The 17,639-nt window shown below is 32.6% G+C and overlaps 4 protein-coding genes and 1 non-coding gene across 5 annotated transcripts; 3 read left to right on the forward strand and 2 right to left on the reverse strand.

Moving 5' to 3' along the window:
- Positions 1-72: 72 nt before the first annotated feature.
- Positions 73-1,769, forward strand: PKNH_0300500 (Plasmodium exported protein (PHIST), unknown function; the record flags this gene model as incomplete). Its single annotated transcript, XM_002260948.1, has 2 exons — positions 73-141; positions 303-1,769. 2 exons carry the CDS (start codon positions 73-75, stop codon positions 1,767-1,769), a joined length of 1,536 nt encoding a protein of 511 aa, XP_002260984.1.
- Positions 1,770-4,902: 3,133 nt separating this feature from the next.
- Positions 4,903-6,336, reverse strand: PKNH_0300600 (Plasmodium exported protein, unknown function; the record flags this gene model as incomplete). The annotated part of the gene is made up of 2 exons (XM_039113797.1): positions 4,903-5,637; positions 6,145-6,336. 2 exons carry the CDS (start codon positions 6,334-6,336, stop codon positions 4,903-4,905), a joined length of 927 nt encoding a protein of 308 aa, XP_038969413.1.
- A 4,167-nt stretch (positions 6,337-10,503) lies between these two features.
- PKNH_0300700 (Plasmodium exported protein, unknown function) lies at positions 10,504-11,492 on the forward strand (the record flags this gene model as incomplete). Its single annotated transcript, XM_002260949.1, has 2 exons — positions 10,504-10,644; positions 10,785-11,492. The coding sequence occupies 2 exons, from the start codon at positions 10,504-10,506 to the stop codon at positions 11,490-11,492; spliced, it is 849 nt and encodes a 282-aa protein (XP_002260985.1).
- Positions 11,493-13,977: 2,485 nt separating this feature from the next.
- On the forward strand, positions 13,978-14,051 carry PKNH_0300800. The gene has a single exon. It is a non-coding gene; the product is annotated as a tRNA-Asn (tRNA).
- Positions 14,052-14,735: 684 nt separating this feature from the next.
- On the reverse strand, positions 14,736-16,499 carry PKNH_0300900 (uncharacterized protein; the record flags this gene model as incomplete). Its single annotated transcript, XM_002260950.1, has 1 exon — positions 14,736-16,499. The coding sequence occupies one exon, from the start codon at positions 16,497-16,499 to the stop codon at positions 14,736-14,738; it is 1,764 nt and encodes a 587-aa protein (XP_002260986.1).
- Between the last annotated feature and the right edge of the window lie 1,140 nt (positions 16,500-17,639).

Below are 17,639 nucleotides of genomic sequence, written 5' to 3' on the forward strand. Positions count from 1 at the left end.
ATTTAGCAGTGGAATAGAAAAAAATAAGAATCCAAGTTATTTGTATTATAAGAGCAATAAAGATATAGAACTATGGTTTCATATCAATATATAAGGTTATTTATTTTGTCTTCTGCTGTTCTTTCCATTCATGCTTCAACAGTAAGAGATGAACCATAAGCGCTATTATAGGAAGAATTTTATATGCATATATATTCATAAGTTCCATTGGTCAAAGGGCGATTCTTTAAATTTAATGTGAAAATAAAAAATGAACGAATTTTTTTTTTTTTTTTTCTTTTCGCTTCTTCTTTGTTCTATAGAACAATGTAGAATTAGGAAATGATGCAGATCATGTTGTAAAGACGGCGGACCCTTCAAACATCATTGTTGCATTAGAAGGAACTACAAAAAATGCAGAGTATAAAGAAGAAGTATTAGAAGGGGAAGGGGAAGGAGAAACGGAAGGGGAGGGGCCAGTGGTGAAAGATGACGATAAGGACGACGATAACGATGACTATGATGACCTCGATGATGAGGAGTGTGAAGTAGAGTATGGTGAAAGGGAAGGGGAGGAAGCTGATCAAAGGGAAGGGCAGGAGGAAGGAGAAACGAAAGGAGAAAAAGGAATTGTTAAAGTCCAGGGGGCAAGAACTTTTACTGAAAATAGAGCCCCAAAACCAGGACAACAAAAAGTCCAAGAGAAAAAGGATTCTAATGAAAAAGGTGCTCAAAAACCAGCACAACAAAAAGTCCAGGGGACAAGAACTTTTACTGAAAATAGAGCCCCGAAACCAGCACAACAAAAAGTCCAAGAGAAAAAAGAAATAGAAGAAGAAAAAAAGAAGGAAGAGGCACTTCTGAAGGAAAAGGAAAAAAGTCAGAATAAGCTAAGTATAGGAAACACAAAAGTCTACAGTGGTCCACTCGCTGCCTTAGAGAAATATGAAGATGAACTGGAAGAAGAACGTAAAAGATCTTTAAGATATGATGAGGAAGAACGGAGAAGGAAAATGAAAGAGATGGAAAAAGGGCGCAGTTTCCTGAATAAATTTCAGAGTCCAATGTATACAAATGGAGCTCATAGTGATGATATAGAGGCGTATATAGGAGGTGATGGGGACGACGAATATGAAAAAAAAAATAATACAAGATCCTTAAGGTATGACGAGGAAGAACATATAGATGATGAGGAAGAAATGAATGAATTGTTATTTGGGGAATTTAAAAAATGGGAAAATTACGGAACGCATACCATCCCTTCTTCTCACTACGAAGTGTTATGTTTTGAGGATAGATTGAACGATTATGAAATAAATAAAGAATTAAATGAAATGGAAAAAATGCCTAAAAAGTGCGAATTAGTTTCTCTTTACTGGCAATCATTCATGAATGAAAAGAGCAAATATATTAATGCTAACAAACGTTTGTTCAAAAAATTTCTAGAATTAAAAAAAAAACAAAATTTAGAGACTATGGGAAAATATAACAATAAATGGAAAAAATGTAGTAAAATAGTTGGTACTAACTTTAAAGAACAGCGAGAATATGTTAATGATATATTTTATACACATATGACAAAGGAAAATTTGAGCAAAGATGAATTTAAAGGGATTTTGGGCCATGTTAGGGAATCATGGAAAGAGGTGACCCTTAAGGTGACGCAAGAATGTGTAGCTCTTTTGGAAGAGCCAATTGTGCCGGATGTCAAAATCCTCGATTATAACCCTTATTATGGGGAAGCATATTTTAAAGTTACACGTATGAGCAGCCCCCAAGTGAGCTCCTAAAGTTTTGATTTATTCGGGAAAAAAAAAAAAATTCCAAAATTTTCGTTTCCGTCGAATAAATATGAAGAAATGTGTACTGTATATTGAATTGTAAGAACGGAAATGGTAAAGGAAATCAAAGGAAAAAAGAAAAAAAAAATTAATTTTTATCATCCCGAAATATTCCCACTGATTTAAGAATTGTAAAAAAAGAGGAGGGTTGTCCCTTGTTATGACGAGATGCTATGTGATACATATATACATATACACTTTAAAATGTATATATATACATACATATATACATACATGCATAGTAGCTCCAGAAGGTGATACATAAAAAGTGCATGGACAAATTTAATTATGTGTAAAATGCTTGTTGTTCAAAGCCATTCCATATATGTACGCGTCGCATTTTGCATAAGCACAGATGTGTAATACAGCGTATAAGTTCTACTAATACTTTTTCCGCACTTCGGGAAAAAAAAAAACAGAAAAAAGAAAAAAAATTCCCAATTCTTGCCCCCCCATATTCAAGAAATTTATTTTGTAGTATATTTATATGGACATATTTATATTTAAAATGTGTTCACGTTATGTATGTTATTGCTGAATATGAATATACATGATTTGGTAATTCTTCTTTTTTTTTTTTTTTTTTTTTTTTTTTTTTTTTTTTTTTGGTAATGTTTTAAGTGATAGAGCAATTTTGTGTATTCATTATTTGTTCATTGGTCCAGCCTTTCCAGGGTTCAGGGTTTATGATTTAGTATTTAGGGTTTAGGGTTCACAGTTTAGGGTATACCCCGAACAAAATTTATTCATCCCATATATGTAACGTTAACGAAGTCCCGCAAGGAAAGAATTCAACCCTTATGTCATGCGAAATAGAAAAAATCTCCCATTTCAAAAAATTAAATCATGAATTTTTCTTTTTTTTTTTTTTTGTGTGTGTATGTAATTTTTTAGCATGAATATCATCACATTTATGTAATTGTTTTAGTAACATCTTATAATGATTATTGTATAGACATGGTGTTCATGATTATATGGAACGATTATATATTTTTTTTTTACACGAAAAATATTATGAATACAATATACATTTTTTTTTTTCTCTCATTATTTGATTTTTTTTTTTTTTTTTTGTGTACTTCGAACAACTTAAACTAACCAGGGAAAATTAAACAAATAGCTATTTGTAAGTGTCCGGTAGGTGGCGGCCCTACACCAAGAGGAAAATATAATGCGCGTTTCCTCTGGCTTGGGACATTATGGCAAGAATTTATATCCTGCTGTAACATCCTTAAATATTTCTCCTATGACCCTATTAGGGTACCTTTTTCTACTTTAAGCTCATTACCGTGCGTGCGTTTTTTTTTTTTTCATTAACAAAAATAGGCAGTAATGGCATGATGCATAATCCGCATCGTTGCATATTGAACACCTTGGATGGAATAATTAAACTGCATGATTGCCTCAAATGCTGAAACCTATTAACCTTCTTCTTCGTTGATAATTATGTTACCATGTCCCTTTTTTGCAGTCTTTCAGATGGTTCCAACATATTAAAATATATATTTTACTCCTTCCTATGGAAGTTGCACATTGCACGCATGGATATAAGAACACTGCGCCCCACAATGTTTTCATATAACAATTGCGTTCCTATATAAGTTGGATCAATTTATTTTCTCTATCTGTTCTAACAATTAATATTACTTCTTAAAATGAGATATCTTTTAAAATAAACACTCAAATGTTTCCATTGCACTTACATTTTCTTCAGTTCATAGTAACCTTTAGAATAGGAAAAAAGCCTTTAGAGCATTCTTCTTTTTCTCTGTATTCCTCTTCATAATGGTTATGTGCCCCCTTAAAATATTTTCTTAATGACAATTTTTTTTATCTATGGCTCATTTTACTTTAAGCCCTATTCAGCATTCACCTGCGCATCCAGTACCTGTAATATAGCCACTTGTCCGCACATACTTCCTCATCAGCGACGCGATTTAAACGTTCTATATTTCCCCTAATTAGTTTACACTCTTCCCAGTATTGGAATTGTACAATGATTTCAGCATTTCTCGTGCAGTACTATGTTCACTCCCTACTTTTTTTTTGATATCGTGCAATTTTTTATATTTGCTGTGAAAACTGGGCATTTCCCACATTGCGTGCAATTTCCCTAATTTGCAATGAAAAAAAAAAATAATTGGAAAATGCACAATCAAAGTTCATTAACTTTATCTGAGTAAGGAGAAAAACAAAATTACCTTTTTTTTTTTTTTTTTTTTTTTTTTTGGCACATAAGAAACGATTTTATGGCAGATCGCGAGAGCAGAGTTGTCACGGAAAAAGGACAACGCTAAAAAAGGAGCAAAATGAACAGAACATGGAACGATAACGATTTCATGGATTGAAAAATCAAGGCTCCACGGGAGGTATAGGCCATTATGGACTTCATGCATAAATGACGCTCATCACATTGTTACAATATAGTGTGCATGAAAAGTTTAATTCGTACATCTTTACCCAACGTTATGCGGGCTTATATGCCCAGTGCGTACATTTTTTTATTCCACACTGCAAAATGCCCTTTCATTTTATTAGAAAATTTAATAGACAAAGGGCCGACCATAATAAAAATCTGCCAAAATGAAACCCTTCATATAAGGTTGTTCGAAGTACACAAAAAAAAAGAAGAAAAAAACTAAATAATGAGAAAAAAAAAAAAAAATATATATTGTATTCATAATATTTTTCGTGTAAAAAAAAATATAATGGTTCAATATAATCATAAAAACCATATCTATACAATAATCATTATAAGCTGTTACTAAAACAATTACACAAGTGCGATGATTCATGCTAAAAAATTACATACACACACACAAAAAAAGAGAAATTCATGATATAATTTTTTACAATGGGAAATTTTTTATTTCCCATGAGATAATGATAGAATTTTTTCCTTCGCGACTTTGTTAAGGTTTCACATATCGGAGGAATAATTTTTTATTTCATACACCCTGAACCCTGCAAAGGCTGGACCAAGGACCTCTAATCTTCTTTTACCTGGACTTGTTGTTGTTCTGTTTTGGGGGCTCCATTTTCAGTAGAATTTCATTTCTTCTTTATTCTTTGAGATGAGTGTTTAGTACCCCCTCCGACATTCTACTACCATAATTGCCCCTGCTTCATGAGCTTTTCTAAGAAGAGCTTCTTCTTTCTTTTTAGCCTTATCCGCTTTCTTTTTAGCCTTAGCTTCTTCTTTCTTTCTAGCCTTATCGGCTTTTTTTTGGGCCTTTTTGGCTTCTTTCTTAGCCTTATCGACTTCTTTCTTCCTAGCTTTTTTGGCTTCTTTCTTAGCCTTATCGACTTCTTTCTTCCTAGCCTTTTTAGCTTCTTTCTTAGCCTTATCTATTTCTTTCTTTCTAGCCTTATCCGCTTTCTTTTTAGCCTTAGCTTCTTCTTTCTTTCTAGCCTTATCCGCTTTCTTTTTAGCCTTATCAGCTTTTTTTTTAGCCTTAGCTTCTTCTTTCTTTCTAGCCTTATCCTCTTTCTTTTTAGCCTTAGCTTCTTCTTTCTTTCTAGCCTTATCCTCTTTCTTTTTAGCCTTAGCTTCTTCTTTCTTTCTAGCCTTATCGGCTTTTTTTTTGGCCTTATCAGCTTTTTTTTTAGCCTTGGCGTCCTCTTTCTTAGTCAAAGCTACTTGTTCCTTATGATTAGCGGTTGCTACATCATGATGATTATGTAACGTTCTTTTAATTCGGAATGTATCCTGTGATGGAGTTCCATCCTCCTTTGCATCTGAATTTTTAGCAATTTCGTTCCTTATTTTTACATTTGTCGTATCAAAAGCATTTTGTCTTCCCAAATCATCATAATACTGCAGAAGGAAACGGTGTGTGGTAGTTGGGTAGAACCTGGTAGACATGTGGTTCATGGTATGTGCTGTTACGTGAGTGATAACGAGGAACGGAAGGAATGAAAAGAATTATAGGGGTTGGTAAGTTATATGAATAAATGAGATAGAAAAAGACCAGTTGTTTGGAAAGGAAATCGAAGGTGAGGTTCCGGGTTCAGAGTTTAAAGTTTCAAGGGGTTACGAGTAAGGTTTTAGAGGTGTTAGAAGTCAGATTCTGGGTTTAGGTGTAAGGTTTTAGCGGTGTTAGAATAAGGTTTTAGGGGTTATTGTTTAGGTGTTCGATTTTGTAGGAGTCGGATGTAGGGTTCAGTGTTTAGATATTTTAAGTTAAGTAGGAATTGTTATTGGAGAAATGTAAAAGGGCATTATATGTGGACGTTAACGGTGTATAGAATACTTCTAACGTCCACATACCGTTATCATTTATATGAATGTTCGTTATCTTTCATTTTGTGTATAATGACTCACCTTTAAAAAGATGCAAGCAAGGACAAAAAACAACATAGCAGTTCTTTTAGTGAAAAAGGACGATCGTTGTGTACTTTTTCTTTCGTCCATTTTTCTTTCTTGCCCAGCTGTTACAATTTGGTAACTACCACATTGGGATTGCATCGACCTGGATGATGCGCCCTTTTTGATTATTTCATTTGTATGTGCCATGTTGGTTTATTGATTTTTTTATATATATATGTAGAAAAAAGAAGAAGATTTATCAAGCGGATTGTTTTCTTCCCCTTTTTCTAAGTATAACATTCTTCGTAATTTGTATTGGAAAATATAAAATCTACTTATATGATAATTATAGCTTCCACAAAGAAATGGGAATTATTTATATTGGGGCAAATATATATATATAATCATATATATATGTATGTTCTTACTTAAGTGTTCTTTGGGGGTACAAATTTTTATATTTCTATAAAATAGTACAATTCCCAGTAGTGCCTCACTAAACATAAAAAGACATTTTATTGTAAAATATAAATATAAATTAAAACAAACATATAAAAATTTATTCTTCTGGGAAATTAAGAATATTTGAAAAAATCTCTAATCTTTAAATAAAAGATCATTAAAAATATAATAATATACTAATTCCCACTTCAATTAATTTCTTTAATTTACATTTAAATTTTTATTATAAAAAAAAATTTAATATAGTTATACTGCCAATTTTTAATTAATTAAACGGGATTTAAAAAAAAATAAAATTAAAAAAAAATAAAATAACGCAATCTCCTTGGTCCTATGCTTGATGCTTTAGATTTAGGGTTCCAGAATTTCATGTTTCTAAGGTGTTCTAAATATGTTCTTCTATGCGAAACGATAGATTTATTTAAATATGAATAAAGCTCTTATCAGGAAATAAACCTTCAAAAAAGGAAGTGTTCTAATTGCAGAAAGTATTAATGTAAAATATGTTGGTGTACATAATATTAAATTCAATTGTTAAATGAATACTTCTTTGAATTATTTTTATGATATTGTTAAAATAGCAAACGGTAAGGAATTATAGCAGGTAGTAGGTGCCACTTCTTTTGCTTTTTCTCATATTGTATATTCTTAAGTGTCCTTCCTTCTAAAATTCCACCCTTCCTGCTGTTTAGAAAGAAATACGAAATGTACTCACATCATGTGTCATGGGTGTGACCTCATTCAAAAGGTGTTTACATGAATAATAGTTCCGCTCAGTACATGTGGATCATATGGAAACGTGCCATTCTCTTCACTAAGTAAGGATAGTGTTTCGCAGTTACAGAAGCAAATAACGTATGATTAATTTTCAAAATTAATAATTCCACATTAACATAATTCATGTTTTAAACATTAACGCGACTTCCTTCATTTTTTTTTAAATACAAGGAAATGGAACTGTGCTAAATTATTCAAGTCAAGTCTATCCTTCCTTTTTCTTTGATCGAGATGCGTACTTTCTATATTTCCCTAATACACCTAGGCACAGAAAATATATCTTCCATTTTTCCTTGTCATTTTTTGTTCCCCTGCTGCTCCTCCCCCCCCCCCCCCCCCCTTCTTCCTCCATGCCCATTTCTTTCAATATCTTTTCACAATTCATTCATATTATAAAATTGTGAGTCTACCACAGAATAAATTGTTTCCTCAGTTCCTTCATTTCCATGCTCTCACATTACACATAGGAAATGGTACTAATGTACCGCCATCATTATATCCCGCCTCCACTATTCTAGTGTACATTCCATTGCATCTTCGAGTCATTTATTCATATGGAATGCCTAATTGTAAAAACAATTTTTCCATGAGCACAACGTACGCATACTTGTGTGCCATCCTGGTAACGGTGCACTCAGGTATATATTAGAAGATTTTCCTTTCCCCCAAAGTAGCAAATTCCCTGAACAAATAGGACACATATCCATCCACCCGTCCACCTCCTCCCCCTTTTACATATTTTTATTAGATGACGATAAAATTAAATAAGGAACTGATGAACAATATACATTTATCCGCTCCATCATTCTCTATTATTATGAAGCAACAGGGAATGGAAAAATCTACACAAACTATAGATTACGCTTGTTGGGGTTGCATTCGACGCTTTCTCCCTTCCGCGCAGTAATGCATTAGTATAAGATTCAGGAAGAAGGGATAAACAAAGAATTCCTCTGACACACAAAGCTAATACATTCTTTTGATGTGTTATTCCAATGGAACTGCACAATTCCTAATGGTACAATCCTGTTAAATATTTCCTCCAGTGTTATATATACATGTTGACATAACTTGAAGAGTAGTTCATTTTTTTTTTGTGTTTATGAAAACAATGCGCTCATTTCTTCATATCCACTCCTCCGCAATTACCTTAAATTTGGATTTTATTGCATCTTGCAACTTAACAAATCATCATATTATTTCATATATATAACACATCTCCAACCGTTCGTATTGCACTTTAGTTGTCCCTGCTCTTGTTAGAAAAACCCATTTTGCCAACATTTTCAATAGTTATACAAATGTTAACGTGCACACAGTACGCACTTTGAAATAAAACACGACACACCGCTACATATATATGCTGCTCCTATTATAACAATTGAAGGATAAGGTAAAATACTTTGAAAGGTATATTCCCCACCCCACCTCACGCCTCTTCCTAAGTATCCCCTCCATGATAATAATCAAAAGTATGCTGGTCCTTTGCTTCTCCCATGATACGTATTATAGGAACATGTTGTACATACCGGGACGCGCTTCCATAGGATGGATTCTCCTTAGTAGCATAAACACGTGCACATTATTACATAATATCAAATAATTTATTAGGCCCCTTATCCCAAACAAACTTATGCATTTGTATACTAAGCATAAAACTTCATTTACACATGTACCAACTTTTTATTAAATATACCATGTTTCCTTGACATGTGCCTTGCAATTACAATGTATAAGCGTGTACGATTTATTATTTGCGATGTTACGCGTAGAACCCCTGACTTTCCATTTTATCCCGAAAGTTGTATAATTGACGAATGTCCTCATTAGCACTGTTCTTATGTGTACACTTCCTATTATAATCCCACCCCCGGGAACGGGTCGGATGCGCTAAGAACAACACATTAAAGGTGTGGTAGTTTTACATTTGCTACCAAATTGTAACAGTTGCTATAATAGCTCCATACATTTTTCTCACCCATCCTTCCCCCTTCTTCTTTTTTTTCATACATTCTTTTCACCTTTCGGTTATACCTTCTTTTTTTTTTTCCTTTTTTCAAAAATATTCCTTGAACAGTACAAAATTCCATCTACCCCTTACGGCATATTTTAAAGGAGAAAATTTATATATATAATATGGGCGAAGGCATGTTCATTACCCTATATGTGATTATATATTTCGACTGCTTTATTATATACAACGTGTAACACAAATTGGACCCATAGGGATAAATTCATATCCCATTTATTGAATTCTTCATAAAAAAAAAAAAAAAAAAAACCTTGTTTTTTATTTCTGACTTCTTTAAAGGAAGAAGGGGGGCGTCCGCTGACAAAAATATTTTTGGTACTATATGTATATTAAAAAAAAAAAAAAAGTAACTTATAATTATGCCACACTTTCTTCATTATATAACAATGCGTTAAAAAAAAAAAAAAAAAGATGTTCTAAAGCATATGTAATACAAATGTAAATTCTAAATCATATTTTTATCATTCCAAAAATATATATATATATATATATATATATATAGTCCCCCGTAATATTTTCTGTTACCATAATATAAAATCATATAACATTCAATAAGAATAATTTATATATTTTACGAAAAGTGTGATATGTAAAAACCATACGGTGGTGTCCTTTTGTTTCTATATATTGGGCGCCGAAAATTTTTTTTCTTCCGCCACTTTTTTTTTTTTTTTTTTTTTTTTTTTTTTTTGCGTACATATGCCTAATAAAAAGAATATAGCTATTCCGACCATCGTTATATAAAAAACCCACGTTTTATTTATTTATTTTTTTTTTTTTTCTCGTATATGTGGCTTTCCTTTTTCGTAAAATAATTTAATTTATAACTTAAAGAACAATTCACTAATTCTGTTCTTCCTCATATTATAAGGAAGAATAATTTTATAACTTCTCCTTAGGTTTAATATTTGCTTCCCTAATCCTCTCTGTTCATCAATTTTTGGAAGTTTCTCCTTTTTATTATGTTTAATATTTTGTAAATTAATTTTTATTTTACCGTTTCGTCCATAACTTAGAAAATATATGCCAATGAAAAAAACATGAGAAATTATATATATATATTACTGTACATTTTTCTATATATGTAAGAAGAAATATAAAGAATGCTTGAAAACAATTTACCCATCATAAGCACGGGGATTGTTAAGAAATTCCCACGAATAGGCAGAAGAAATATGTTCCCTTTTTATGTTAAAGTGCTAATATTTAGCTTTTTCTTCTGGAGTTCCTCAAATTCTAATGATGTAATATTAAAATGTTTATGTAAAAAAATGTTAAAATAGTTTATTCAAATTTTGTGTCTTTCCCCGTATGAGCAAAATTGTTGTACTAACTTTTCGTGATGCTTATTTTTATTCACTCTTAATGTTTCCTAATTTTATAGAGCTTATGTAATAAGCCATGTGATGAAAAGCACAATGAGCCAAGCATTTTTAATGTTAAGAAGTTTAGAGTTCTAGCCGAGTATAATAGTTATAATGGCAGAAGTCTGTCAAGTCTAAATTCCTTAGAGGATATGGAAGAAGACGAAAGAGAAGAACGATTACGAGAGCTAATATCTTATTATAATGTGTTCTTAAATTATTACCCACAACTTAACACCAAAGACAAAATTATTAGAATAAAGAATCCCGAATTATCAATTCGACAGAATTATGCATTTAATGGAAAAGGAAGTGTACCACAAGATCATTCAGAACATGAAGTATCATATGGATATGACGAAGTAGACAATCTGGAGGACGGGGAAGAATTTGAAGAATTCGAAATTTTCATTGAAGCTGAACCCATTGAAGAATCAGATTATCTTGAGGACTATGTTGACTTAGATATAGACAATGAGGAGAAAGAACTAACGGCACTTGATGGAATCCGTGAAGAAATGAGTACGTTTGAACGGAAATATTTGGAAATTAAAAATAGAATTGTTACATATATTAACAGTTTGAAGTTGAATAGTGAATCAGTTCATAATTACATTCTTTTATTTACACAAATGAATATATTAATGACCATTTTCTTTCTACATTCGGCAGCACGAAATGTTTTTATTACCATGGGTGCTGCGGCGTTGACACTGTTTGCATTATAATTTTTCATGCTTCTGAGCATACATAATTAAAAGGTAATAGATACCAATATATATTATATATATATATATATTTTTTTTTTTTTTGTAGTAATGTAAATATATCCTCAGTAAAATAATAAATTTAATAGAGGTTTTTTTCGTAAATAATATCTTGCAAAAAGATTATACCCTAAAGAAGTATCCACTTAAATCATTAACCATATGACTATTTTATCATATGGAAACATTGTTATAAGTTTGTTAATTATATATTTTCTTTTTATTATTGCTTAATTTTTGTTTTCACCACATTTTATTGTATACTTTTAATAAAGTTATATATATAATTCATTTATTTTCTTTCTTTTTTTTTTTGATTCCTAAATACCATAATAATGATTTGTATATGTATACATCAACACACTTTTAAGATGTAACCAAAAAAGTATACACATAGTAAAAATTCGTTAGCAGTTTAAGCATATCTTCTAGCGGTACAAACATGTAGGGTTACGACTTTTCTATATTAACCCATAGAATATGGAACTAATTTTCAAATGAAAGAAAAAATTAATTTTCTCCATTTGATAGAAATTATTTTATTTGCTCCTATAATTGGGGTATGTAAACCCATGTAACAGTGCGGCCCACGTTACTTACAAGTTTATGCGCTTCCTTCTTTTTTTTTTTTTATGCATATTTAGCATGTCTGTTTTCTTAATTTTGCACACTCTAGTATAGGTGTAGACATATATATATATATATAGATGTTTGTATTAGTTACTATCCCTCTTTTTTTTTACCTCCCCTCATTTATGGAACTCCGCTAATCCTTTAAAATATGGAAACAAACACGATGTACCGCACGAATTGATGTTCACTTGGCACCTGTCGGCAGACGAGTAAGAAGGATAACCCAATGCTATGGTGCTAGAGAAAAACGTAACAGATAATGATGAATGTGGCGAATGCGCAAATCACAATTTTTGTTATGCTAAACAAACCGGTAGGATATTAAAAGTTATGCACTTTTAAGTTCCCCCCTTCGTGTGCATTAACCATTTCAGGCGCAGGGAGCCCCAGCAGACAGCCTTAACGGTAACGCTGTTAATAACATATAGAACTGTGAATATGGCATTTTTATAATGCCCGTTTGTTGATTTGTTCCCAATATAGTGGACCCTACATATTGGAATATTTCCATAAAAATGTACAGCTAGAAGGCACAATTATCTCTCCTTCCCCCTAATCCGCTTGATGCTATTTTTCTCTCTCACTTATTAAATTACACACATAACAGCATCATTTGCTTCATGCGTGGACTTTTCGCCAGAAACCTTTCAGTTTTACAGTAACTATTTTCATTTTCAAATGTGTACAAGTATAAAGAAGTCACGGGGTTGACGCCCTATGAATAGTTAGATAGTTATATAAACAAAGTTAGTAGAAGATTTAGTATGAACCCAGGTAATAAACACTCCTCACTAAACTAATGGATACCAACCATTTGGACAACATAGATTTATTTGCTAATGTAAAAGGAAAATATAACAAGAATGCAACATTCATAAAATTTATTGAGGACAAAATGAAGTTATCTAAGGAAGCCATCGAGAAAAATAAGGAAAAATGGAACAAATTATTGACCGAATATATTAAAAATAAAAACTATAAAAAGTGAAGTGTCCTTAAAAAAAGAAATTCCAAAAAGACAGCTTTGCTTCTTGTGTATACACATTTATCAATCTTATTTGCTTATGTACCATATATATATTTTTTTTTTTCTCACATGGTGCCTGTTCAAAATAATTTGTAACACTAGTATTTGTGTACGAATACATAGTTCACTGAAACTTTAAATATGAAAATCGAGCGCATCCAATTGCATTACAAAATGGTTCCATAAATTCTGGAATTGCTCATCTAGAGGGTTGTGTATATTTAAAGTAATAATTCCATCTACATAAATTAATGATAAAAATTTTCTTAAAATGTGTTTTCTGCGTCTCGTTTATTTTTCCTTTCGCTCACTTTCGGCAAAATGCTTAAAATTCGTCAATTCAAAAGACGAAGAAAATCTTTTAAACATTTCTCCCTGTTTCAAGCGAAAAGTCTTCCAAGAATTGTCCTCGCAATTTTTACAGGAGGAAACAATGTGGCATTAATTTTTTCCTTATATATACATATAGTTACAATGTGATATTTTCTACTTACTGTATATGTATATGTATATGTATATGTATATATTTATTTTTTTTTTTTTTCTTTCTTCTCTTTAATACCCTTAACTCTTCTAATTACGCGCCCCTGCTGTCATATGATCAAATATAAAATTCGAACATTTTAAAAAATTTGCAAAGATGGGCCCATGCAGTATTCTTACAAGCCCCCATTTGAAATCGAATGAATCACTATATAAATATATTTGCACCTTATTCAAGAGATAGTCACTTTAAAAATTCTTACAAATTAGAAAATGAGTTACAATTATTATCATTTACATTAAGGTTCCGTAGCTCAGTTGGTTAGAGCGTGCGGCTGTTAACCGCAAGGTCGCTGGTTCGATCCCAGCCGGTACCGAATTCCTTTCCTTAAAAATTTTTTTTTTCCACATTATTTATTGCAAGTGAAAAAAAAATGTAATAATTAGTAATAAAAGTTCTTCTATATCTTTTATTTTATAGAGAAATTATAAATGCGCATAATAATCTAACTTTCCCTATGCTCAGCAATTGAAGGCACATTTTTTCCATTCCGTTGGATTGCGCAAATGAAGCATATTTTACCGCCAAATATAATTTATTGCTGTAATTAAAGCACGCACTCCTTTTTATGGCTCATAAAAACTCCTAACGCACAGAACACTTTTCATGATTCTAGAATTCTGCGTTGATCGCGGACATGTAAATATAAAAACATTCCCATTTTTCTCTTTTTTTTTCCCCCTTAATGTATAAAAAAAAAACGAATTCTCCAGCATGCTACGAAAATGCATACCCCCCCCCCCCCCCCAGATACGTGAATACGTGGCCCGAAATGGTTAGCAAATTCTTTCCACATTGAAATGAGGTCCCAATTGGGGAGAATTGCGTTGATTTAAAAAAAAAAAAAAAAAATTTCCAAGAGGGATGCAATCACATGAAAACAACTTATGAACAATAAGAATAAAACGCATTCAAAAAGGAACTGACACAAGTGGCAAAATTAAAATTACGCGTACACGTTGCCATGTGTCATTAATATATATTATTTGTGTGTGCCCTCCTAACTCGCTTTTATACTCTGTGTAACGACAACAGCCGAATTATTGTAGCTGGCATTCACATACTTAATGTCAAAATTATCAGGATAATACTTTTGGGAGAAAATATGTACCGGATAGTTAATTATTCCTTTGTTTTTATATGGAGTTATTTGATGCTTGTTGTTGTATCCCCAGCCATAAAGCCTATCATTCAATATTAACAAACAATGCTTATCGCCACAGGAAAAATCTTTTATTCTGTTGTTCGGCAATTTTACAGTAGATAATGTCTGCTGATGTTTGCCCATATGTCGCCCACACTGAAAATACATATTATCGCCAAAACAGAACAATTGCTTCCCAAATTTGTCATTTGAATGTATCATGGAGAAATTCGACCCTGCATTAATTTTGTAAATCTTATCAACCATTTCGTTGTCATTCTTTTTTTTTAGTACCTTCTGTGGAATACTTTGAATATGTCTATCATAAAAGGAATAATTTGCCAAATTTTTTGTTACAGTGGAATAGCCAAGTTTTAACTGATCTTTCCAACTGGTTCCTGAAAGGGAGTTCTTATTTGTTCTGCTTTCCCCCAGACCTAGTTGAATTTTACTATCGTCTCCAAAACTGTAAATATTATTTTCATCGTCCAGACATAATGTATGGTTCAGTCCACAGGACACATCAACAATTTTTGTTTTTCCCTCAAATGGTACTTTATTAATATGTACATAATTGTTTTTATCGCATTTGTAGCTTTCATCATTCGTGATTAAATGACTCAAGCGTTCCTCATCTTCGCAGTCGTCCCCCCCTTCGCCACGCAAATTCGTATATGTCAAAGAACTACTACTATCGTTAATTTCTCGGCTAATCTTGTCCACATCGTGGGTATCACATAGAGGTGTATCCTCCGGCTCAATTTTCCCATCCGGTGGGCTAGAAATAATTCCATCATGCGAATCGGCACATTTGGATGGAACAGCTGTTCCTTTATTCTTAACCCTGAAGGAGTACCCATTGGGGGTATCCTCCTTTTGGGTGTGTTCATTTGGGTCTTCTTCTTCTTCCCCATTTTGAACAACCCCCCCAAGGCTATTTTTACTAAACATGTGTAAGGTACCATTTATTTTGTTGGCAAATTCAAAATTGTAATTTATATTGAAGTTATTCCTAAGTGATGGCTCCTTTGCACACTGTCCATACAAATTATTGCCTGAGCAATACACATTTCCCTTATTTGTAACAAAAGCTAGATGATATTTATTCACACTTAACTTGATTATTCGTTCGCTTTGAAAAAAAAAACTATTCTTACATTTGTAAAAATCTTCAACTATGAATTCGTTTTTTTTTAAACAATTTTTATAACATCTAACAATTTTTAATTCTCCTTTTTTGCTCATAAGATATATATCACTATTCGAAAATTGTACATCCGTAAATCCTTCGTCTGTGTTTAGTTTCACTGGAGTTGTATAGACCAGTTCCTTGTGTTCATCATCTTCATACGATCCCCATATGTAAATATCATCATTCTCGGTAATACAGCTACCTATGCCATTACCGAAGGTTATTTTTTTTACCTTTATGTTATTTTTCGAAAAAAAAGGTACCTCTCCATTCTGCTTTATTCCTTTCATCAACGATCGCCTATCGCCAAAAAGGAATACTCTTTCTTCTATCTTCCCATTTTCGCAATAACAGACACTCTTTTTTCTGCTTATACAGTAGTATCCGCTTAATGCAACTGCAAAGTATCTAGATAAAGGGAATGCCATTTTTTTTTTTTTGCTACAGGTGTGGGAGGATACAATGTGGGTGATTCATTTTACAATTCAATGCCCTTTTTAGGCATCTTCACTGATTCTTCCAAGTGCCGGTTTCCGTTTTTATTCCTATTTCATGTTGCTTTCTTTTTCCCTTTCGTATTTCCAAAAGGGATAGCCTTCCACAGAATGTACAAATTACGAGAGAGGCATCTGAAATGCCGATTAAAAGTGGCACGTTATAGATGTGCTAACGTTGGGCCAATTGGGGGAAAAAATACCCACAGAAAAAAAAAAAATCATACGAGAAATTGATATATACTCGTGATACCTCACCTCATCTTCCCGAAAGAACTCGCACCAGCCTTGTACATTAAAACCGTATTGTGCACATAGGAAGAAATGGCCGTGGAAAAAGGCTACCTGAACTCCTTTATTTTCGTTCCCCCACTGAAAAAAAAAATAGCGCCACAGTGGCTAAGTTGTTTTTTACAGATTTTTTTAAATGCCTTTATTACTCCCCATATGTATATTTTTCCTTATCAATAATAAATTCTACCATTGCATTTTTGTATTCCCATTTTGCATTTGCCCCTGTGCAACACTACTGTCGTAATTGTGCACTTGGCATGGAGGATAACAAAATTTGCCTTCTTTCATCCCCCCACGAAAAATTTAATGAGAAGTTAAAAAAGGCAGAAAATACAAAAGTGAGCACGTAGAGAATGCGACATTTCTGTATGTGCAGGAAACCTCATCATTGGACGTCTACGCTAAGAGCGCCATGTCACCTCACCGTGACACTCGTGCCATAGTTGACGAATTTTATTTTGACGCCAAAGTGCCGCAGTAATGTTTCTTTCGCATTCACCTAATTTTTTTTTTTTTTTTTTTTTTTTTTTTTTCTTAGTTTTATCGCTCTTCTCCTTTCCTTTCGTTTTTCCCCTGTGCTTTCTACCAACGTGTTACAATAGGAACCCCTCAAAATAACCCACTTTTCGTGTCGTACAAAAAACAGGGGAAAATGCTGACGGGTCAGAACGAGCGAGCGGAACATTTTTGAGACCAGCCAAATGTGAATTGGCAAACGTGCGAGATGGGTGGTGAGCATGAAAAAGGGGATTCGCAAAAGTAGAAAGGACGTTGAGAAGC

The sequence above is a fragment of the Plasmodium knowlesi genome, assembly GCF_000006355.2.
Source record: "Plasmodium knowlesi strain H genome assembly, chromosome: 3".
In the NCBI taxonomy this organism is placed as follows: domain Eukaryota; phylum Apicomplexa; class Aconoidasida; order Haemosporida; family Plasmodiidae; genus Plasmodium; species Plasmodium knowlesi.